The sequence below is a fragment of the Salmo trutta genome, unplaced genomic scaffold (genome assembly GCF_901001165.1).
Source record: "Salmo trutta unplaced genomic scaffold, fSalTru1.1, whole genome shotgun sequence".
Lineage (NCBI taxonomy): Eukaryota > Metazoa > Chordata > Actinopteri > Salmoniformes > Salmonidae > Salmo > Salmo trutta.
The window spans coordinates 1046235-1071470 of NW_021823043.1; the positions used below are offsets into that span (position 1 = coordinate 1046235).

Below are 25236 nucleotides of genomic sequence, written 5' to 3' on the forward strand. Positions count from 1 at the left end.
AACTCTTATCAGAGAAGTAGTTGGTGAACCAGGCGAGGCAATCATTTGAGAAACCAAGGCTGCTGAGTCTGCTGATAAGAATGTGGTGATTGACGGAGTCGAAAGCCTTGGCCAGGTCGATGAATACAGCTGCACAATAATGTCTTTTATCGATGGCGGTTATGATGTCGTTTAGGACCTTGAGCGTGGCTGAGGTGCACCCATGACCAGCTCTGAAACCAGATTGCTTAGTGGAGAAGGTACGGTGGGATTCAATATGGTCGGTGATCTGTTTGTTAACTTGGCTTTCGAAGACCTTAGAAAGACAGGGTAGGATAGATATAGGTCTGTAGCAGTTTGGGTCTAGAGTGTCTCCCACTTTGAAGAGTGTGTGAGATAGAGAGAGATGTTTTGGAGGGAGAAGTTCAGGACTGGGTTCTGACCATGAGTCAGGTTGTTTATAATAGAGAAAGTGCTGCACTTGAAATTTCCATCTGCAGTATTTGTTCTAAACGGTGTCTCTGTGGCCATGACAACTCACTAACACAGTTAGAGAGGTAACCCGTCTTAGAGGTCCATGAGGACGAGTCTGCTGTGGGTTTATCAGTTCTGTGGAAACCCCTTACATACATGGCTTAATACATGTGTGGTAACACTGGAATTACTATAGTAACAATACTTCACCAAGATGATGTTACATAGCATAGCACTGCTGTTACTTCATGTGTTTTCTCTGCAGATCATAGATTGGATCTGTGACAATGTCATGCCGTTCGACACCTTCGATCAAATTCAGGAATTTATTCTGGGTAAGTGGAACAAGAGTTATCATCATTATCACATCTATTTTTGTGGTGTTTTATGGAAGAATCATCGTCTCCCTTCAACGACAGCGTCACTGTACAGGATCATCTATAAGAAGTGCCTCAGTCTGGATGAAGTCCTGCCCTACTCCTCTGTGTTTGAGAAGAAGAAGGTACCTGAGGGTCTAGACCAGGTCCCTGGTGTCACCTGCACCACAGAGCTCCATGCTGAACCAGTGTTCAAAGGAAAGGTAAGATCTCTTTCACACACTGTAGCTATTCAACGACCTGATCAGTCACATGTGTAATATTGAGTGATTTATAAGGTTGGACACTAGGGGGCAGACAGGAGAGGGAAGCAGATCCAGTGCTCAGTAACAGATAAAGAATGCATATCTAATGAATTCAATGAAGAAAAGTTGTGTTGAAAGAAGGGACTTAATAATATTATATAAACTGGGCTATTTCCAATGAAATACCCAGTGATTATTCTGTAGATGGAGACCTTCTTTAATTAAAGGCAAAACATTAACCATTTGTTACAATCAAGTGCATTTTATTTAATGTTATGCAGTATGAACCCCATACCATAAATAATTTTGTTTCCAAGGAGGTCTCAAGATGACCATAACAAATGGAGTTATTTTTACAACAGTAAAAGTAGTGAACATCTGGTGTTTACTAGATGTTTGGTCATGTTCGCTGCAGGCCAGACGTCTCCAGGGCTATTGGGAAGAGCTGCAGTGGAGCACAGAAAAGATTAAGTACTTTGAGGCAGTTCCAAACCTACGATACAGAGCATCTCAGAGCCTGTCAGACTGGACCAAGCTGCTCACTACCCTGGTGAGTTCTGTTCACACCTAGAAATATGTAGCAGCATTGGTGAGTTCACACATATTAGAGGATCAAACTGCAGATCCAGAACCTCTCACAGTCTACCAGACTGGACCATGATGCTAGCTACCCTGGTGAGTTCACACAGAGAGACTGGAATATAGAGGATCTCTGGGAGCTCAGTGCACCACAGGAACCATGGTCTCTCTCTCTCTGATCCCGAAGCTTTACACTGCAGCTAGCAGTAGGACAGTATGGAACCATGGTCTCTCTCTCTGATCCCAAGCTTTATACTGTAGCTAGCAGTAGGACAGTATGGAACCATGGTCTCTCTCGCTCTGATCCCAAGCTTTATACTGTAGCTAGCAGTAGGACAGTATGGAACCATGGTTTCTCTCTCTGATCCCAAGCTTTACACTGCAGCTAGCAGTAGGACAGTATGGAACCATGGTCTCTCTCTGATCCCAAGCTTTATACTGCAGCTAGCAGTAGGACAGTATGGAACCATGGTCTCTCTCTCTGATCCCAAGCTTTACACTGCAGCTAGCAGTAGGACAGTATGGAACCATGGTTTCTCTCTCTGATCCCAAGCTTTACACTGCAGCTAGCAGTAGGACAGTATGGAACCATGGTCTCTCTCTGATCCCAAGCTTTATACTGCAGCTAGCAGTAGGACAGTATGGAACCATGGTCTCTCTCTCTGATCCCAAGCTTTATACTGCAGCTAGCAGTAGGACAGTATGGAACCATGGTCTCTCTCGGATCCCAAGCTTTATACTGCAGCTAGCAGTAGGACAGTATGGAAACATGGTCTCTCTCTCTGATCCCAAGCTTTACACTGCAGGTAGCAGTAGGACAGTATGGAACCATGGTCTCTCTCTCTGATCCCAAGCTTTATACTGCAGCTAGCAGTAGGACAGTATGGAACCATGGTCTCTCTCTCTCTGATCCCAAGCTTTACACTGCAGCTAGCAGTAGGAGAGTATGGAACCATGGTCTCTCTCTGATCCCAAGCTTTACACTGCAGCTAGCAGTAGGACAGTATGGAACCATGGTCTCTCTCTGATCCCAAGCTTTATACTGTAGCTAGCAGTAGGACAGTATGGAACCATAGTCTCTCTCTCTGATCCCAAGCTTTATACTGCAGCTAGCAGTAGGACAGTATGGAACCATGGTCTCTCTCTGATCCCAAGCTTTATACTGCAGCTAGCAGTAGGACAGTATGGAAACATGGTCTCTCTCTGATCCCAAGCTTTATACTGCAGCTAGCAGTAGGACAGTATGGAAACATGGTCTCTCTCTGATCCCAAGCTTTATACTGCAGCTAGCAGTAGGACTGTTTGGAACTATGGTCTCTCTCTGATCCCAAGATTTACACTGAAGCTAGCAGTAGGACAGTATGGAACCATGGTCTCTCTCTCTCTGATCCCAAGCTTTACACTGCAGCTAGTAGTAGGACAGTATGGAAACATGGTCTCTCTCTCTGATCCCAAGCTTTATGCTACAGTTAGCAGTAGGACAGTATGGAACCATGGTCTCTCTCTCTCTGATCCCAAGCTTTATACTGCAGCTAGCAGTAGGACAGTATGGAACCATGGTCTCTCTCTCTGATCCCAAGCTTTACACTGCAGCTAGCAGTAGGACAGTATGGAACCATGGTTTCTCTCTCTGATCCCAAGCTTTACACTGCAGCTAGCAGTAGGACAGTATGGAACCATGGTCTCTCTCTGATCCCAAGCTTTATACTGCAGCTAGCAGTAGGACAGTATGGAACCATGGTCTCTCTCTCTGATCCCAAGCTTTATACTGCAGCTAGCAGTAGGACAGTATGGAACCATGGTCTCTCTCGGATCCCAAGCTTTATACTGCAGCTAGCAGTAGGACAGTATGGAAACATGGTCTCTCTCTCTGATCCCAAGCTTTACACTGCAGGTAGCAGTAGGACAGTATGGAACCATGGTCTCTCTCTCTCTGATCCCAAGCTTTATACTGCAGCTAGCAGTAGGACAGTATGGAACCATGGTCTCTCTCTCTCTGATCCCAAGCTTACACTGCAGCTAGCAGTAGGACAGTATGGAACCATGGTCTCTCTCTCTCTCTGATCCCAAGCTTTATACTGCAGCTAGCAGTAGGACAGTATGGAACCATGGTCTCTCTCTCTCTCTGATCCCAAGCTTTATACTGCAGCTAGCAGTAGGACAGTAAGGAACCATGGTCTCTCTCTCTGATCCCAAGCTTTACACTGCAGCTAGCAGTAGGACAGTATGGAACCACGGTCTCTCTCGGATCCCAAGCTTTATACTGTAGCTAGCAGTAGGACAGTATGGAACCATAGTCTCTCTCTCTGATCCCAAGCTTTATACTGCAGCTAGCAGTAGGACAGTATGGAACCATGGTCTCTCTCGGATCCCAAGCTTTAAACTGTAGCTAGCAGTAGGACAGTATGGAACCATAGTCTCTCTCTCTGATCCCAAGCTTTATACTGCAGCTAGCAGTAGGACAGTATGGAACCATGGTCTCTCTCTGATCCCAAGCTTTATACTGCAGCTAGCAGTAGGACAGTATGGAAACATGGTCTCTCTCTGATCCCAAGCTTTATACTGCAGCTAGCAGTAGGACAGTATGGAAACATGGTCTCTCTCTGATCCCAAGCTTTATACTGCAGCTAGCAGTAGGACTGTTTGGAACTATGGTCTCTCTCTGATCCCAAGATTTACACTGAAGCTAGCAGTAGGACAGTATGGAACCATGGTCTCTCTCTCTGATCCCAAGCTTTACACTGCAGCTAGTAGTAGGACAGTATGGAAACATGGTCTCTCTCTCTGATCCCAAGCTTTATGCTACAGTTAGCAGTAGGACAGTATGGAACCATGATCTCTCTCTCTCTGATCCCAAGCTTTATACTGCAGCTAGCAGTAGGACAGTATGAAAACATTAATCATTTCCAATTCCTGACATATTCTCTAATAGTACCACTTCAACTTTGGGCGGCAGGTACCCTAGCGTTTAAGAGCGTTGGGTCAGTAACCGAAAGGTCTCTGGCTCGAATCCCTGAGCCGAATCTGTTGATGTGGCCTTCAGCAAGGCACTGAACCCTAATTGCTCTTGTAAGTTGCTCTGGATAAGAGCGTCTGCTAAATCAGTGTTTCCCAACCAGGGGTACTAGGACCCTGGGGGCACTTGGACTATCCACAGGGGGTACTTGAGAAGACTCATGACACCATAGGTCTACTGGTAAAGTCCACATGAGGGGGTTCTTCAGGGGTTTTCTGGGCAGAGCAACATTTAGCTGGTGGTACAGTAACAGGTTGGGAACCATGTTCCTCCCTCTGTCTGTTCCAGAAGTTAGAGAACATGTTCCTCCCTCTGTCTGTTCCAGAAGTCAGAGAACACGTTCCTCCCTCTGTCTGTTCCAGAAGTCAGAGAACACGTTCCTCCCTCTGTCTGTTCCAGAAGTTAGAGAACATGTTCCTCCCTCTGTCTGTTCCAGAAGTTATAGAACATGTTCCTCCCTCTGTCTGTTCCAGAAGTTAGAGAACATGTTCCTCCCTCTGTCTGTTCCAGAAGTTAGAGAACATGTTCCTCCCTCTGTCTGTTCCAGAAGTTATAGAACATGTTCCTCCCTCTGTCTGTTTCAGAAGTCGGAGAACAAGAAGGCTTCTAACTATCTGCGTCACATTGAGGAGAACACTAAACAGTAGGTGGAGAACGGAAGAGCGAAGGGTCTCTTGTGTGTTGCAGAATGTTGTGTGTGTTGGAGGAAGCGTGTTGGTGGGGTACAGGGGGAACTTGACTCTTGAAAGCACAGAGAGACAAACTCACAGGGATCAATGACATTGATAGATAATAACACACAGGGATCAATAATACTGATAGATATTAACACAGGGATCAATAATACTGATAGATAATAACACACAGGGATCAATAATACTGATAGATATTAACACACAGGGATCAATAACGCTGATAGATATAAACACACAGGGATCAATAATACTGATAGATATTAACACACAGGGATCAATAACGCTGATAGATATAAACACACAGGGATCAATAACGCTGATAGATATAAACACACAGGGATCAATAATACTGATAGATAATAACACACAGGGATCAATAATACTGATAGATATTAACACACAGGGATCAATAACGCTGATAGATATAAACACACAGGGATCAATAATACTGATAGATATTAACACACAGGGATCAATAACGCTGATAGATATAAACACACAGGGATCAATAATACTGATAGATATTAACACACGGGGATCAATAATACTGATAGATATTAACACAGGGATCAATAACACTGATAGATATTAACACACAGGGATCAATAATACTGATAGATATTAACACACAGGGATCAATAATACTGATAGATAATAACACACAGGGATCAATAACACTGATAGATATTAACACACAGGGATCAATAATACTGATAGATATTAACACACAGGGATCAATAATACTGATAGATATAAACACACAGGGATCAATAATACTGATAGATATAAACACACAGGGATCAATAATACTGATAGATATTAACACACAGGGATCAATAATACTGATAGATAATAACACACAGGGATCAATTATACTGATCGATATAAACACACAGGGATGAATAACGCTGATAGATATTAACATACAGGGATCAATAACACTGATAGATATTAACACAGGGCTCAATAATACTGATAGATAATAACACACAGGGATCAATAATACTGATAGATAATAACACACAGGGATCAATAATACTGATAGATAATAACACACAGGGATCAATAATACTGATAGATAATAACACACAGGGATCAATAACACTGATAGATATTAACACACAGGGATCAATAACGCTGATAGATATTAACACACAGGGATCAATAACGCTGATAGATATTAACACACAGGGATCAATAACGCTGATAGATATTAACACAGGGATCAATAATGCTGATAGATAATAACACACAGGGCTCAATAATACTGATAGATAATAACACACAGGGCTCAATAATACTGATAGATAATAACACACAGGGATCAATAATACTGATAGATAATAACACACAGGGATCAATAACACTGATAGATAATAACACACAGGGATCAATAACGCTGATAGATATTAACACACAGGGATCAATAACGCTGATAGATATTAACACACAGGGATCAATAACACTGATAGATATTAACACAGGGATCAATAATACTGATAGATAATAACACACAGGGATCAATAATACTGATAGATAATAACACACAGGGATCAATAATACTGATAGATATTAACACACAGGGATCAATAATACTGATAGATAATAACACACAGGGATCAATAATACTGATAGATAATAACACACAGGGATCAATAATACTGATAGATAATAACACACAGGGATCAATAATACTGATAGATAATAACACACAGGGATCAATAATACTGATAGATAATAACACACAGGGATCAATAATACTGATAGATAATAACACACAGGGATCAATAATACTGATAGATAATGACACTCAAACACCGTAACAACACAAACACACAGACACGTAGAGATACTGTATACATACAGACACAGTTTCCACTTATAAGTCAAGTAAGTCATATCATCTGATATTTCCTCTGTTATTTTCAGAGTTCTGTCGATGGTGGACAGCTGGAATCTTGGTAAGATTCACAACATTCTAAAAGCCACTATCAATTAATAGAAGGAATGTGAGAAACCTTGTCTCTAGGAATGTGAGAAACCTTGTCTCTAGGAATGTGAGAAACCTTGTCTCTAGGAATGTGAGAAACCTTGTCTCTAGGAATGTGAGAAACCTTGTCTCTAGGAATGTGAGAAACCTTGTCTCTAGGAATGTGAGAAACCTTGTCTCTAGGAATATGAGAAACCTTGTCTCTAGGAATGTAAGAAACCTTGTCTCTCTAGGAATGTGAGAAACCTTGTCTCTCTAGGAATGTGAGAAACCTTGTCTCTCTAGGAATGTGAGAAACCTTGTCTCTCTAGGAATGTGAGAAACCTTATCTCTAGGAATGTGAGAAACCTTGTCTCTAGGAATGTAAGAAACCTTGTCTCTAGGAATGTGAGAAACCTTGTCTCTAGGAATGTGAGAAACCTTGTCTCTAGGAATGTGAGAAACCTTGTCTCTAGGAATGTAAGAAACCTTGTCTCTAGGAATGTGAGAACCCTTGTCTCTAGGAATGTAAGAAACCTTGTCTCTCTAGGAATGTGAGAAACCTTGTCTCTAGGAATGTGAGAAACCTTGTCTCTAGGAATGTAAGAAACCTTGTCTCTCTAGGAATGTAAGAAACCTTGTCTCTCTAGGAATGTGAGAAACCTTGTCTCTAGGAATGTAAGAAACCTTGTCTCTAGGAATGTAAGAAACCTTGTCTCTAGGAATGTAAGAAACCTTGTCTCTAGGAATGTGAGAAACCTTGTCTCTAGGAATGTAAGAAACCTTGTCTCTCTAGGAATGCAAGAAACCTTGTCTCTAGGAATGTAAGAAACCTTGTCTCTCTAGGAATGTGAGAAACCTTGTCTCTGTAGACCTTGGTATTGGTCCTTTGGCTATGAAGCTGTTATTATGATTATTATTCCTAGAATAACACTGTTATATTAAGATGCTGGCAGGTAATTTAACGTGAGCTCATTTACCCTTGACTACAGATGGGAAATGTTTTCTGCTTCAGTTTAAGAAATCCCCCAACTTGAGTTTCAGGGTCACATACTTGAGTCCACTGGAGAACATCGCTCTCAGACCCCACAGTTGATGATTTATCATTCAGGGAGAGAGAGAGAAAAGAGGGGAAGAATGCACATGGTTATATAAGAATGGGAGGAGAAGGGCGTCTCTCTTGCTTGCTTTCCTTCTTTCTCCCTCTCTTTTTTCTCCTGTCCTTCCTGTCCTTCTCCTGTCCTTCCTGCTTCCTGACCCCAGTGCAAATGTGGTAGCTCAACCACGGGATTGGCCATTGCTCTACCTCAACTACCTGACATGGGCCATGCACGGACAATACACACCCTCACTCTCTGTCACACACACTGCTTTCTCACTCTCTCTCTGTCTCTCTGTCTGTCTCTCACCCGTACATACTCTCTACCATACTGACCACCATTCATCATTCTCCACACCAATATCCTGACTCACAGAAACTACCCTCTGCAAGCACAGTTGACTTTTTCCTCTCTTTAACAATTGTCCCCCCTTCATTGTCCTTGTCATCTTCTTTGACTGTATTGTTTCAGTTTATCCATGGAAATGTCCCTCTGTAATGAAAAGACCATGGAGATGTCCCTCTGTAATGAAAAGACCATGGAGATGTCCCTCTGTAATGAAAAGACCATGGAGATGTCCCTCTGTAATGAAAAGACCATGGAGATGTCCCTCTGTAATGAAAAGACCATGGAGATGTCCCTCTGTAATGAAAAGACCATGGAGATGTCCCTCTGTAATGAAAAGACCATGGAGATGTCCCTCTGTAATGAAAAGACCATGGAGATGTCCCTCTGTAATGAAAAGACCATGGAGATGTCCCTCTGTAATGAAACGACCATGGAGATGTCCCTCTGTAATGAAAAGACCATGGAGATGTCCCTCTGTAATGAAAATATCATGGAAATGTCCCTCTCTAATGAAATGACCATGGAAATGTGGATTTTCGCCCAAAATGACATACCCAAATCTAACTGCCTGTAACTCAGGCCTTGAAGCAAGGATATGCATATTCTTGGTACCATTTGAAAGGAAACACTTTGACGTTTGTGGAAATGTGAAAGGAATGTAGGAGAATATAACACAATAGATCTGGTAAAAGATAATACAAAGAAAAAAACAAACGTTATTTTTTATTTTTTTGTACCATCATCTTTGAAATACAAGAGAAATGCCATAATGTATTATTCCAGCCCAGCTGCAATTTAGATTTTGGCCACTAGATGGCAGCAGTGTATGTGCAAAGTTTTAGACTGATCCAATGAACCATTGCATTTCTGCTCAAAATGTTGTATCAAGACTGCCCAAATGTGCCTAATTTGTTTATTAATAACTTTTCATGTTCAAAACTGTGCACTCTCCTCAAACAATAGCATGGTATTCTTTCACTGTAAAAGCTACTGTAAATTGGACAGTGCAGTTAGATTAACAAGAATTTAAGCTTTCTGCCATTACCAGACATGTATATGTCTATAATATGACATACATGATTTTTTGTTAACTAGTAAATAGTAGCCTACAGCAAAGTGTGTTTAAATCATTTTTAACTTGTTAACAATTTCTGCTAGTTAGTTTTTGCTACCATGTGGGTTTTATCTTGCTTGAGCCTGCTAACTGAGTGTTAATTCACCTGTTTCCATACATGTTTCATTTTAAAACATTTATCTTACAAAGGAGTTGTTTAATCTAACTGCTTAACTATTTATCTGCACATGAAATTGTATTTGTTTTTTTTTTTACTCATTTTTTTCGAATCTTTACAGGAAAATGCCACGGGCACTATCTGATATGTGGGGACATTTCACTGCAGCTAATGTAGAAGGAAAAGCTGTGTACATTTGCAAATACTGTGCCAAATCATATATGTGAAGAATGCAACAAAGATGCAGAATCATATGGCCAAGTGCATAAAGTTCCCTCAGTGCTCACAACAAGCAACCTCTGACAAAAGTCCCTCTACTTCTATTCAAGGTAAAAATGATGAATCAGACACCTTATCGACAGCAACAGCTCATGGTCTTCCTGGAATCAGAAGCTTTTTGACTCAGTGGAGGAACATAATCAGAGAAATGCTGATGAATGTCTTGCTCGAGCTGTGTATGCAACTGGTTCACCTCTGATGCTCACAGGCAATGTGTATTGGAAGAGATTTCTGAATGTTCTTCGCCCAGCATACACCCCTCCAACCAGACATGTTTTATCTACTCATTTGCTGGATGCAGAGTTCAACAGAGTTCAAGTGAAGGTCAAGCAAATCATTGAGAAAGCAGACTGTATTGCAGTCATCTCTGATGGGTGGTTAAATGTTCGTGGGCAAGGAATAATTAACTACATCATCTCCACCCCTCAACCAGTATTCTACAAGAGCACAGACACAAGGGACAACAGACACACCGGTCTCTACATTGCAGATGAGCTGATGGCAGTCATCAATGACCTTGGACCACAGAAGGTATTTGCACTGGTGACAGACAATGCTGTGAACATGAAGGCTGCTTGGTCTAAAGTGGAGGAGTCCTACCCTCACATCACACCCATTGGCTGTGCTGCTCATGCATTGAATCTGCTCCTCAAGGACATCATGGCACTGAAAACAATGGATACACTCTACAAGAGAGCCAAGGAAATGGTTAGGTATGTGAAGGCTCATCAGCAATCTACCTCACCAAGCAAAGTGAGAATAATAAGAGCACCACATTGAAGCTGCCCAGCAACACCCGTTGGGGTGGTGTTGTCATCATGTTTGACAGTCTCCTGGAGGGGAAGGAGTCTCTCCAAAAAATGGCCATATCACAGTCTGCCGATATGGACAGCCCCATCAAGAGGATCCTCCTGGATGATGTATTTTGGGAGAGAGTGGTAAGCAGTCAAACTCCTGAAATCTATAGCAGTAGCCATTGCACGGGTTGAGGGAGACAATGCCATCCTGTCTGATGTTCAGACTCTGCTTGCAGATGTAAGAGAAGAAATCCGTACTGCCCTGCCATCTTCACTGTTGCTCCAAGCAGAGGAACCTGCAGTTCTGAAATACATTAAAACGGGTGAAGACTTCTGCCTGAAGCCCATTCACGCCGCAGCGTACATGTTGGACCCCAAGTATGCTGGTAAGAGCATCCTGTTGGGTGTAGAGATGAACAAGGCCTATGGTGTCATCCCTACCGTGTCTCGCCACCTTGGCCTGGATGAGGGAAAGGTTCTTGGCAGTCTGGCGGCGTACACTTCCAAGCAAGGGCTTTGGTTGGAGATGCAATATGGCAGTTGTGCCAACATATCTCATCAGCCACCTGGTGGAAGGCACTTTGTGGATCTCAGGCTCTTTCCCCTGTTGCCTCCATCATCCTCCAAATCCCTCCCCCCAAAGAATTGGTTGCCATCCGGGCAAATTTGAGGCTTTTTGAGCCTGACAACGAGCCATCCTCAACAAGGTTGGAAAGTGACAGTGAAGATGAGGCCTCGGAGTCTGATGTTCAAGAGGTGGACATTGAGGAGGTCCAGGGAGAAGACATTGAGGAGGTCCAGGGAGAAGACATGGAAGCCTGAGAGGAAGACAACCTAAGCTTTAGTTTCTAGACTATCATTTTACAGATGTATGTTGAATTTTTTTTTGGGAGATGCGATGGATCATTGGGGATCATTCAATATTCCCTTTCTTTTGTTGTTCAGTGAAATCATCCCATGTGAAGTCAACTCATTTAATTAAATTTCAATTCATACTAAATATACTGCTCAAAAAAATAAAGGGAACACTTAAACAACACATCCTAGATCTGAATGAAAGAAATAATCTTATTAAATACTTTTTTCTTTACATAATTGAATGTGCTGACAACAAAATCACACAAAAACAATCAATGGAAATCCAATTTATCAACCCATAGAGGTCTGGATTTGGAGTCACACTCAAAATTAAAGTGGAAAACCACACTACAGGCTTATCCAACTTTGATGTAATGTCCTTAAAACAAGTCAAATTGAGGCTCAGTAGTGTGTGTGGCCTCCTTGTGCCTGTATGACCTCCCTACAACGCCTGGGCATGCTCCTGATGAGGTGGCGGATGGTCTCCTGAGGGATCTCCTCCCAGACCTGGACTAAAGCATCCGCCAACTCCTGGACAGTCTGTGGTGCAACGTGGCGTTGGTGGATGGAGCGAGACATGATGTCCCAGATGTGCTCAATTGGATTCAGGTCTGGGGAACGGGCGGGCCAGTCCATAGCATCAATGCCTTCCTCTTGCAGGAACTGCTGACACACTCCAGCCACATGAGGTCTAGCATTGTCTTGCATTAGGAGGAACCCAGGGCCAACCGCACCAGCATATGGTCTCACAAGGGGTCTGAGGATCTCATCTCGGTACCTAATGGCAGTCAGGCTACCTCTGGCGAGCACATGGAGGGCTGTGCGGTCTCCCAAAGAAATGCCACCCCACACCATGACTGACCCACCGCAAACCGGTCATGCTGGAGGATGTTGCAGGCAGCAGAACGTTCTCCACGGCGTCTCCAGACTCTGTCACGTCTGTCACGTGCTCAGTGTGAACCTGCTTTCATCTGTGAAGAGCACAGGGCGCCAGTGGCGAATTTGCCAATCTTGGTGTTCTCTGGCAAATGCCAAACGTCCTGCACGGTGTTGGGCTGTAAGCACAACCGCCACCTGTGGACGTCGGGCCCTCATACCACCCTCATGGAGTCTGTTTCTGACCGTTTAAGCAGACACATGCACATTTGTGGCCTGCTGGAGGTCATTTTGCAGGGCTCTGGCAGTGCTTCTCCTGCTCCTCCTTGCACAAAGGCGGAGGTAGCGGTCCTGCTGCTGGGTTGTTGCCCTCCTACGGCCTCCTCCACGTCTCCGGATGTACTGGCCTGTCTCCTGGTAGCGCCTCCATGCTCTGGACACTACGCTGACAGACACAGCAAACCTTCTTGCCACAGCTCGCATTGATGTGCCATCCTGGATGAGCTGCACTACCTGAGCCACTTGTGTGGGTTGTAGACTCCGTCTCATGCTACCACTAGAGTGAAAGCACCACCAGCATTCAAAAGTGACCAAAACATCAGCCAGGAAGCATAGGAACTGAGAAGTGGTCTGTGGTCACCACCTGCCGAACCACTCCTTTATTGGGGGTGTCTTGCTAATTGCCTATAATTTCCACCTGTTGTCTATTCCATTTGCACATCAGCATGTGGAATTTATTGTCAATCAGTGTTGCTTCCTAAGTGGACAGTTTGATTTCACAGAAGTGTGATTGACTTGGCGTTACATTGTGTTGTTTAAGTGTTCCCTTTATTTTTTTGAGCAGTGTATATATTTTTATTTCTATTGGAAGGATTTAATCATTTGCAATTATTTCTACTTATGATAAGGTAAAAGGTTTGTGTCTGTCTCCATATGATATGGTAAATATATCCAATGCAAACAAATCTACATTTAAATGGTATTAATATTAATTTGCATATATTTCCATTAATTCCCATATATTCCCACAGAAAGTTTCCACCTCTGAATATTCCCCAAAATGTGCAACCCTACTCACTCATCTCTCTTAAATCATTAGGCAATCCTCTTCCTCATCCTGACTCATGACTGTTTGTTTTGCCTGATGTACAACTCTGAGATGTAATGAAAAGTCTAAATACACTGTGTTATTGTTTTCCTCTGCAGATCAGAAAGTGGTTCCGTTGTTCCAGGAGGAGGATAGCCAGCAGAGGGCGCTCATAGGCCTGGTGAGTCAGAGGATACAGCAGCCATGATACTCTGGGTGGAAGGTGCCCTCGGGCACAGACAGATCTAGGATCAGCTTACCCTCCCCAGATCCTAATCTTAACCATTAGGGGGGAAATGTTAAACTGATCTTAGATCAGTGTCAGCACTGTTTTAGTGCTGGGTTGGAATGCAGGCTTGTCCAGCTTACCAAGACCAAGGTTCATCAGGGCAGGCAGTTAGCTGACAACACACACACAACACGCATGATAAAAATAGTTGTCCCTTTTTGATCCTGACATTGCAGTCTATTCCCAGGAGTTATTAGTGATGTTAGCCTTACAGCAGTAACTATTTCCATCCTGAAATTGCTGTCCCTGAGGTTTAAGTGACGTTAGAGTTTCAGCAGGTTCTGTTCTACCTATCCCCAGTTATAAAACACTAGGGTAGTCTAGCTGTGGTCCTCTCAGCATCAACCAGCAGGGTAACTATTCTACCTATCCCCAGTTATAAAACACTAGGGTAGTCTAGCTGTGGTCCTCTCAGCATCAACCAGCAGGGTAACTATTCTACCTATCCCCAGTTATAAAACACTAGGGTAGTCTAGCTGTGGTCCTCTCAGCATCAACCAGCAGGGTAACTATTCTACCTATCCCCAGTTATAAAACACTAGGGTAGTCTAGCTGTGGTCCTCTCAGCATCAACCAGCAGGGTAACTATTCTACCTATCCCCAGTTATAAAACACTAGGGTAGTCTAGCTGTGGTCCTCTCAGCATCAACCAGCAGGGTAACTATTCTACCTATCCCCAGTTATAAAACACTAGGGTAGTCTAGCTGTGGTCCTCTCAGCATCAACCAGCAGGGTAACTATTCTACCTATCCCCAGTTATAAAACACTAGGGTAGTCTAGCTGTGGTCCTCTCAGCATCAACCAGCAGGGTAACTATTCTACCTATCCCCAGTTATAAAACACTAGGGTAGTCTAGCTGTGGTCCTCTCAGCATCAACCAGCAGGGTAACTATTCTACCTATCCCCAGTTATAACACACTAGGGTAGTCTAGCTGTGGTCCTCTCAGCATCAACCAGCAGGGTAACTATTCTACCTATCCCCAGTTATAAAACACTAGGGTAGTCTAGCTGTGGTCCTCTCAGCATCAACCAGCAGGGTAACTATTCTACCTATCCCCAGTTATAAAACACTAGGGTAGTCTAGCTGTGGTCCTCTCAGCATCAACCAGCAGGGTAACTATTCTACCTATCCCCAGTTATAAAACACTAGGGTAGTCTAGCTGTGGTCCTCTCAGCATCAACCAGCAGGGTAACTATTCTACCTATCCCCAGTTATAAAACACTAGGGTAGTCTAGCTGTGGTCCTCTCAGCATCAACCAGCAGGGTAACTATTCTACCTATCCCCAGTTATAAAACACTAGGGTAGTCTAGCTGTGGTCCTCTCAGCATCAACCAGCAGGGTAACTATTCTACCTATCCCCAGTTATAAAACACTAGGGTAGTCTAGCTGTGGTCCTCTCAGCATCAACCAGCAGGGTAACTATTCTACCTATCCCCAGTTATAAAACACTAGGGTAGTCTAGCTGTGGTCCTCTCAGCATCAACCAGCAGGGTAACTATTCTACCTATCCCCAGTTATAAAACACTAGGGTAGTCTAGCTGTGGTCCTCTCAGCATCAACCAGCAGGGTAACTATTCTACCTATCCCCAGTTATAAAACACTAGGGTAGTCTAGCTGTGGTCCTCTCAGCATCAACCAGCAGGGTAACTATTCTACCTATCCCCAGTTATAAAACACTAGGGTAGTCTAGCTGTGGTCCTCTCAGCATCAACCAGCAGGGTAACTATTCTACCTATCCCCAGTTATAAAACACTAGGGTAGTCTAGCTGTGGTCCTCTCAGCATCAACCAGCAGGGTAACTATTCTACCTATCCCCAGTTATAAAACACTAGGGTAGTCTAGCTGTGGTCCTCTCAGCATCAACCAGCAGGGTAACTATTCTACCTATCCCCAGTTATAAAACACTAGGGTAGTCTAGCTGTGGTCCTCTCAGCATCAACCAGCAGGGTAACTATTCTACCTATCCCCAGTTATAAAACACTAGGGTAGTCTAGCTGTGGTCCTCTCAGCATCAACCAGCAGGGTAACTATTCTACCTATCCCCAGTTATAAAACACTAGGGTAGTCTAGCTGTGGTCCTCTCAGCATCAACCAGCAGGGTAACTATTCTACCTATCCCCAGTTATAAAACACTAGGGTAGTCTAGCTGTGGTCCTCTCAGCATCAACCAGCAGGGTAACTATTCTACCTATCCCCAGTTATAAAACACTAGGGTAGTCTAGCTGTGGTCCTCTCAGCATCAACCAGCAGGGTAACTATTCTTAGACCCATCAGCTCTGCTCCCAGCAGGCTATTCCATCTGCAGGTCAGATGGGTCTCTCCTGCTCCAGGAGTGTGTGTGTGTGTGTGTGTGTGTGTGTGTGTGTGTGTGTGTGTGTGTGTACCTGCAATGTGTGTGTGTGTGTGTGTGTGTGTGTGTGTGTGTGTGTGTGTGTACCTGCAATGTGTGTGTGTGTGTGTGTACCTGCAGTGTGTGTGTGTGTGTGTGTACCTGCAGTGTGTGTGTGTACCTGCAGTGTGTGTGTGTGTACCTGCAGTGTGTGTGTACCTGCAGTGTGTGTACCTGCAGTGTGTGTGTACCTACCTGCAGTGTGTGTATGTAAGTCCCAGTAGGCTCCTGCGCCACTCTCCTTCCTGTTAATAAGAATGTAGGACACTGTTAGAGGAACAGGGGAGCAGGGAAACAGAGGAACAGGGAAACAGAGCAACAGGGAAACAGGGAAACAGAGGAACAGGGAAACAGAGGAACAGAGGAACAGAGGAACAGGGAAACAGAGGAACAGGGAAACAGAGAAACAGGGAAACAGAGCAACAGGGAAACAGGGGAGCAGGGAAACAGGGGAGCAGGGAAACAGGGGAGCAGGGAAACAGGGGAGCAGGGAAACAGGGGAGCAGGGAAACAGGGGAGCAGGGAAACAGGGGAGCAGGGAAACAGGGGAGCAGGGAAACAGGGGAGCAGGGAAACAGGGGAGCAGGGAAAAAGAGGAGCAGGGAAACAGAGGAACAGGGGAGCAGAGGAACAGGGAAACAGGGTAACAGAGGAACAGAGGAAACAGGGAAACAGAGGAACAGGGGAGCAGGGAAACAGAGGAACAGGGAAACAGAGCAACAGGGAAACAGGGAAACAGGGAAACAGAGGAAACAGGGGAACAGGGAAACAGAGGAAACAGGGGGAACAGGGGAACAGGGGAACAGGGGAACAGGGGAACAGAGAAACAGGGTGAACGGGAACATCAAGGGAACCAGACAGACAGACACCTTCAATGTGAAGTGTTGTGTTTCCTATAGATGGTGGACAAGCTGAGAGAGCACCTCAACAGACACCTGCCTCGTCTGGGGAAGAAGAAGATCGACGTGCTGGTGGTGAACTACGTGGCCAAGCTGGTGTGTGTTCTTACTCTACAGTGCATTACCCAAACACTGTTTTCATTGTTTTTATGGTTACACAAAGAAAGGGCTGAGACAAACAGATTGTAGTTGAGAAATGACAATAACCATTATCCTCCAATACATTTATTTCCTCCTGTGGATGACAGATCTACTTCCCACTGTTCACAGCTCAGTCATGACGTCAGAGAGGCTCTGTACGGTACATCATACATAGATATCACTGACTGAAGAACACCCTGAACCTTACATGGAAATAATGCACTCCATATCAGGAAGACACAAGCCTTTTCCATAAAGTGTGTGTGAGTGTGAGATTGTGTGTCAGGATGTAAATGTGGTAGTGTTCCTTCCTGTTATTGCAGTAAGAGAGAGGGGAGAAGAGGATGTGAGGAGTCATGCTTGGTCAGTCACAGTGTGTGTTAGTTGGCTAGCGGTGTGTGTGTGTGTGTGTGGGGATGTAATGGGTGTGAAAGTGGCAGTGTATAAATAAATCATAGTGCTCTTGCTACGTGTTGGCATGGACTACTATTCATTTGTTGCTCAATAGAGAAAATAGGAAGTGTTACAGTGTGTGAAGCTGTAGAAATAGGAAGTGAATGTGAAACGCTTTAATAGTGGTCTTATCATGTAACATTTGAGTAAATCAGATGTTTAAATTCTCAGAGCATTCATCCCTGACCTCTTTTCTGTGTGTTTGTGCTTGTTTGGTGTGTGTGTTTGGTGTGTGGGTGTTTAATGTGTGTGTTTGGTGTGTGTGTTTGGTGTCTGGGGGTGTTTGGTGTGGGTGTGGTGTGTGGGTGTTTGGTGTGTGTGTGTGTTTGGTGTGTGTGGGTGTTTGGTGTGGTGTATGTGTGGGTGTTTGGTGTGGTGTATGGGTGTTTGGTGTGTGTGTGTGTGTGTAGCTGGAGCTGATCAGACGCATGCTGGAATCTGTGTGGCTGAAGTACAAACTGGGCCCTCTGGCCCTCTGCTTGTAAGTTGCTCCCTGTGTTAGTGTGTGTGTGTCAGTTTGTGTGTTAGTCAATTAGTGTGTGTGTTAGTGTGTGTGTGTGTGTGTGTGTCAGTTTGTGTGTTAGTCAATTAGTGTGTGTGTTAGTGTGTGTGTGTCAGTTTGTGTGTTAGTCAATTAGTGTGTGTGTTAGTGTGTGTGTGTGTCTACAGTGTGTATGTAAGTCCTGTTCCATTGCTGTTTACTATCCTATCTGCTGTAGAAAGCAGCAGGGGAGTTCAGCGGAGTGGGCAGTGTTTCACGTGATGTGTCGGATACTGGAGGCTACAAACACTCTGTGTCTCCCCCTCCCTCCTGGTAAGAAGAACCCTGTTTCATCTTCTCTAAATAACACTGTTTATTCATGTATTTGACCTTGTTCAACCTTCTCCAAATAACCAAAGCGTTAAACTTATTTTAACCTCCCTGTCCAGTGTCTCATAATAACAAAGCACTTGAACAGAGCTTATAAAGAGCCTGCCTCTACAATATGAAATAAATATTCAAGCAAACGGCATCTGACGTGGTGTTGCTGTGTGTCTGCAGGGTATCACACTCTCCTGTCCGTGTTGGGGGTTCGCTGTCTCCCCAGACACACCTTCCTGCAGTACGTTGACCATGGTGTCCTGCAGCTCACTGAGACCTTCGTCTCACGACTCATGACAGGTTCACACTGCCCTGCACGCACGCACGCACGCACGCACGCACGCACGCACGCACGCACGCACGCACACACACACGGCTATAGACACACACATACACAGACAGACACACACACACACACACACACACACACACAGGGCTATAGACACACAATACGTGCATATACCCTGTATATACACACATACACACAATTTATCAGATGGCATGATTCAGCTATTGTGCCATAATGTAATTTCTCAGTAATTACTACAGGAAGGTGTGTCCTCATGAATACTGAGTCAGAGAATTGGCAATACAGTTCTGTACTTTTCCACAGTAAGCTGGAACCTCTTAGATTCATTACTGTCTGACTTACAGTGTAACCGTGTCTGCCTCCTCCATGCTTCAATACAGATTAATACTGTAACCGTGTCAAAAGTGGGTTCTGGTCAAAAGTAGTGCACTATATAAGGAATAGTGTGGCATTTGGGACGTACACCTAGAGGTCAATCTAATCTAACAGAGGACACTAACAGCAATAGCTCAGTCACAAAATGTAAGATGCCGCTCTGTTCATTGATTTATCATGGTCACTGTAACTGTCAAAAAGCCTTTGAGTTATAGGTCTGGGAGTTCAGTGTGAAGGTGACATTAGAAAGATACAGTACACCACACACACACACACACACACACACACACACACACACACTGTTTATACAACAGGTGGGTCTAATCCTGAATGTTGATAGGTTAAAACCACATTCCAGCCGGTGTCTATTTCACAAATGACCACCGGCTAAATCTACGACTTTGAAATGCCTATTTACCATGTTCCATTTCACTGCGCAATCCACAGTTTCATCAATCCTGCTAGGAAATGTACAAACTTGATCTCCACTATAAAAAGCACATAGACATTAATTTTGTTTCAATATTGAATTGCGATCTCCACCGTCTCATATAAAGTGAATGTGTCCGAACCAGACAGACAACAAATTGAGCTGGTTGTCATAGCAACACACAACTTTTTTCCAGTTGACTAGCTAAATCGACACTTTGTTGCCAAAACTAAAATGGATGAGTAGCACATTTATTTAGATATTTTCGGCGACATGACTATGGGTGAATGGGGGAAAAAAGATATCAATAATTCCCAGGCATCCAGATTTGGAGGATACTGCGCTGAATGTGGGGCTTAGTTGTCTGTTCCCCTCTTTTCCTCTTCGACCCAGATGTTTCTGGAGGTCGAACCACACTTTCTGGACCAGACCCCTTGGTGTACCGGGAATCAGAGCCTGGGAGTTTTGGAGCTGGGCCATGTCCTTATCGGTGGTGGGAGGGTGGCTGTTTGTGTTATCTTTTCCTTGCCTTAGCTGTTTGATGTTGCCCAGAAATACATGATTCGAGGTGGTAAATTCAGTGTCCTTCATAAGGCACCAGCTGCGACCGATAGGTGGGTCGTTTAGAAACCGGTTGAGCCCACCCCGGAGTGCCAGGTAGCTACTTATGCTGTACTGCTCCCCCTTCCCATTTCGTACATTTCCATAAAACTGTCGGAGAAGGATGTTAAACTCTTCGTTAGTCAACAACTGTTTGTCTTCTCTGCTAGCCAGCCCTCGAAGCAACGCGCATCGCACTTTGTTTTCTGAACTGTTTTTTTCGTTGCGGTTTTTCTCTAGGTCATTCAATGGAGTGTCCTCCAGATCAAAATAGCTAAATGTGCTACTCATCCATTTTAGTTTTGGCAACAAAGTGTCGATTTAGCTAGTCAACTGGAAAAAAGTTGTGTGTTGCTATGACAACCAGCTCAATTTGTTGTCTGTCTGGTTCGGGACACATTCACTTTATATGAGACGGCAGGGAAAACAAAATTGAAATGGTCGGAGAGACAGACAGCAAGTTTTATACACATTTCTGCTGTTGAAAACCAAATGCTACTCTGTAAGAAATGGGAGATAATGTCTAGATGCTTTTTTTATAGTGGAGATCAAGTTTCTACATTTCCTGGCAGGGTTGATGAGACAGTCATAATTTCGCCTGGCATAGAACATGTGCTCTCTCGTTAGGACACTTGGTTCATCATAGTGCTTGATAGTTTTTGCGACTGCACTCGAAGAAACATTAAAAGTTCTTGAAATTTCCAGGATTGACGGACCTTCATGTGTTAAAGTAATGATGGACTGTCGTTTCTCTTTGCTTATTTGAGCTGTTCTTGCCATAATATGGACTTGGTCTTTTACCAAATAGGGCTATCTTCTGTATACCACCCCTACCTTGTCACAACACAACTGATTGGCAGGTACTGTAGTTGGAGTGAGGGACTGGAGTGAGGGACTGGAGTGAGGGACTGGATTGAGGGACTGGAGTGAGGGACTGTGTTGTGTAGATGTTGAACATTGTAGTGTTTACCAAGACAAAGAATGGAATGTAAGCGCTAGAAGCCCAAGTGCCAGTACCACTCCCACCCACAGTCCTGCAGGGTTTTATCCCTGTTAGACACAAGCTCAGACTAAACATGCCCTTATCCCTCATCCACTGTTTGAATTGCAACAATACTTGCATTCATATCTTCATATCTATAGTTGTTTCTTTACAAAGACATTGAAGTGTTATTGCTATACCCAAACAGTTTGCTTCAGAGAATCTAAATGTCTTGAGTTACTCTCTTGTAATACAAAGGTCAACTAGTACAAACCCTCCCTGACAGATAGTCAGTACCTGGTAAGAAGAATGGCGCAATGCTTACAGCCCTAGATACCCGTTCATGCTTGGACACGTTTATCAATACTTGCATTGACATCTCAATCTTTTAAGATATCCCATTACAATACAGTCTTGTATTAAGATGTTACAATACCCAAACAGTGGGATGTTAGTGTGGTAACAGGAACACTGACTCTTTTTGTACCTGGTAACAATCAGAAGGCAATACTAGAAACTGTTTCATGCCTGGCCAGTTTCAGTACAGTTTATATCACAGCTCTTCCTCAGGGGACAAACAAAACAATCTCTGAAGATGAAAGCAAAGTACAAAACATGAAGTTTTCCGTAATTAGTCTAGACGGTGATAAGGAACATTTCAGAATTCTGGGGAATAAGTTCTTTATAAGAAAGTGGCAAAATTAATTGGTGTAATTGCCCTTAAAGTGTTTTGAATAATGTAGTAGTCAGAGATGGTTGATAATGTTTGATATGGACTTTACCTTGGTGTTTTTCACACTCCCAGAAAGTCCTCCTGGGACAATAGAAACAGTATTACTGAAGATGAAAGGTTTAGATGATTTTAAGTAATTAAAAAACTGTCTATTTTTTCTCTTGTGTAGATCTAGACAACAGTGATGCCAACGAGGAGCTGAAGTTCAGCATTCTGAAGAGACTACCGGAGGTAAAAGTTACATTTCTCTCAAAGGTGTTAATTGCATTGTGTAGTTGCTGATGTTTGTTACTTCCAGCTGTCTAAGCAGTGGAATGTAATATTTTTTTTTGGCCAATCAGAGGATTCTTGGACTGTTGTTGCAACCAAGAGAGGAAGTGAAGAAGGTACAACAGAGAAACACAGACACATTCCTTCTGCTGTTCATTCTCATATTCATAGGGGGGGATTCCGACCCGAGTTAAGCGCGCGTAAATGGAACGTAATTCCCTTTAGATGCACTTCTCTCTCTGCATATTCTGACCTCGGTTTTGTTTGGGGTGGAGGCTAGAGTGTGGTGGAGGTGTCTACAGATACGTCGTATACTGACCTCGGTTTTGTTTGGGGTGGAGGCTAGAGTGTGGTGGAGGTGTCTACAGATACGTCGTATACTGACCTCGGTTTTGTTTGGGGTGGAGGCTAGAGTGTGGTGGAGGTGTCTACAGATACGTCGTATTCTGACCTCGGTTTTGTTTGGGGTGGAGGCTAGAGTTTGGTGGAGGTGTCTACAGATACGTCGTATTCTGACCTCGGTTTTGTTTGGGGTGGAGGCTAGAGTGTGGTGGAGGTGTCTACAGATACGTCGTATTCTGACCTTGATTTAATTCCCTCATAATTCCACCACCTTTATGCGTGATGAAACCATGAATAAGGTCTAGTGAACCTACTGGACTCAAGTGGGACAGTGAAATAGGCTATAAATAGCTGAGCCGTTATTCAGAATTTTAATTGTATACCCTCATAATTTGCGTGGATGAAATGTGGAGATCCAAGCTACAGGCTTCTGTAGGGCTGAACCTGCTAACTTGATGTATGCGCTTTCAAATGTTTTATGACTGGGCTTTTCGCCGTTTTATTTGACAATTTGTATCATGTTAAATATTAGGCACTATCAGGAGCCACCATCAGTAATACCCACATACATTTAGAAGTGTTAGTTTTCTACAATTTGTACCTTACATTTTGCATCATTCCATTCTGTTGAGCTTTATTTTCTCTGTCACATCAGTGTAGTTGTTCCTGAAGGTCTCTAGCATTACTGGATCATATTAGACTAACGTTGTGCAATAATTTAGGACATGTAGCCTATTAGAACATTATGGAACTCAGACCACACGTAGCAGGTTAAACCTGGAGCCTGACTCACGGTTCACCACGACTGGACCGTTGTGAGAATCAGGGTAGACTCACGGTTCACCACGACTGGACCGTTGTGAGAATCAGGTTAGACTCACGGTTCACCACGCCTGGACCGTTGTGAGAATCAGGGTAGACTCACGGTTCACCACGACTGGACCGTTGTGAGAATCAGGTTAGACTCACGGTTCACCACGACTGGACCGGTGTGAGAATCAGGGTAGACTCACGGTTCACCACGCCTGGACCGTTGTGAGAATCAGGGTAGACTCACGGTTCACCACGCCTGGACCGTTGTGAGAATCAGGGTAGACTCACGGTTCACCACGCCTGGACCGTTGTGAGAATCAGGGTAGACTCACGGTTCACCGCGCCTGGACCGTTGTGAGAATCAGGGTAGACTTATAGGACTATTGTTCTGATTCAGTGTTTAATAGTCACATGTACAGGGTTTCAGGTGTGATTACAGGGTACAGTGAAAATCTTAGGCTCCAAGCTCCAACATGCAGGACTAAGGGAAATAAAATAATGACAATGGTAATAAAACAATAGAAATAGCACTATATACATCATAATAACTGTGGCAGTGATGAATAATACATGTCCACTGGGGTGGAGGCAGAGGAAAGACTGTTGAGGAGGTGGGGGAATGACTGCAGGGGAGCAGAGTAAAGACTGTTGAGGAGGTGGGGGGAATGACTGCAGGGGAGCAGAGTAAAGACTGTTGAGGAGGTGGGGGGAATGACTGCAGGGGAGCAGAGTAAAGACTGTTGAGGAGGTGGGGGAATGACTGCAGGGGAGCAGAGTAAAGACTGTTGAGGAGGTGGGGGGAATGACTGCAGGGGAGCAGAGTAAAGACTGTTGAGGAGGTGGGGGGAATGACTGCAGGGGAGCAGAGTAAAGACTGTTGAGGAGGTGGGGGAATGACTGCAGGGGAGCAGAGTAAAGACTGTTGAGGAGGTGGGGGAATGACTGCAGGGGAGCAGAGTAAAGACTGTTGAGGAGGTGGGGGGAATGACTGCAGGGGAGCAGAGTAAAGACTGTTGAGGAGGTGGGGGAATGACTGCAGGGGAGCAGAGTAAAGACTGTTGAGGAGGTGGGGGAATGACTGCAGGGGAGCAGAGTAAAGACTGTTGAGGAGGTGGGGGAATGACTGCAGGGGAGCAGAGGAAAGACTGTTGAGGAGGTGGGGGGAATGACTGCAGGGGAGCAGCATGATCATTGAGGGGTGTGAGGACCAAGTGAAATCAAATCAATAAAAATGATTAATAAAAATGAATTACAATTATAATATACATATTAACAACTGCAACAGTGATGAATGTCGTTGGGGTGGGGGCAGAGTAAAAGTCAGTTGGGGGGTGGGTGGGAAATGTCCATCGGGGGAGTAGCGGGGGGAAGGTAGCTGACTAGTGGTGGCTATTTAGCAGCCTGATGGTCTCAGGGCAGAAGCTATTGGCCAGTC

The 25236-nt window shown here is 44.2% G+C and overlaps 1 protein-coding gene and 1 long non-coding RNA gene across 2 annotated transcripts in view; one reads left to right on the forward strand and one right to left on the reverse strand.

Annotated features, from left to right (window-relative positions):
* Positions 1-25236, forward strand: part of LOC115188457 (gamma-secretase-activating protein) — a 28687-nt gene that overhangs the window by 931 nt on the left and 2520 nt on the right. Inside the window, exons 3-13 of the mRNA XM_029747330.1 lie at positions 719-788; positions 873-1033; positions 1491-1625; positions 5255-5313; positions 7295-7326; positions 14031-14092; positions 17491-17586; positions 18495-18565; positions 18804-18898; positions 19127-19246; positions 22546-22607. Of these exons, the coding sequence (XP_029603190.1) occupies positions 719-788; positions 873-1033; positions 1491-1625; positions 5255-5313; positions 7295-7326; positions 14031-14092; positions 17491-17586; positions 18495-18565; positions 18804-18898; positions 19127-19246; positions 22546-22607 (963 nt within the window). The remainder of the gene's footprint in view (positions 1-718; positions 789-872; positions 1034-1490; positions 1626-5254; positions 5314-7294; positions 7327-14030; positions 14093-17490; positions 17587-18494; positions 18566-18803; positions 18899-19126; positions 19247-22545; positions 22608-25236) is intronic.
* Positions 22699-23753, reverse strand: LOC115188458 (uncharacterized). The gene is made up of 2 exons (XR_003876419.1): positions 22966-23753; positions 22699-22899 (listed from the first exon to the last, which is right to left on the reverse strand). It is a non-coding gene; the product is annotated as an uncharacterized LOC115188458 (long non-coding RNA).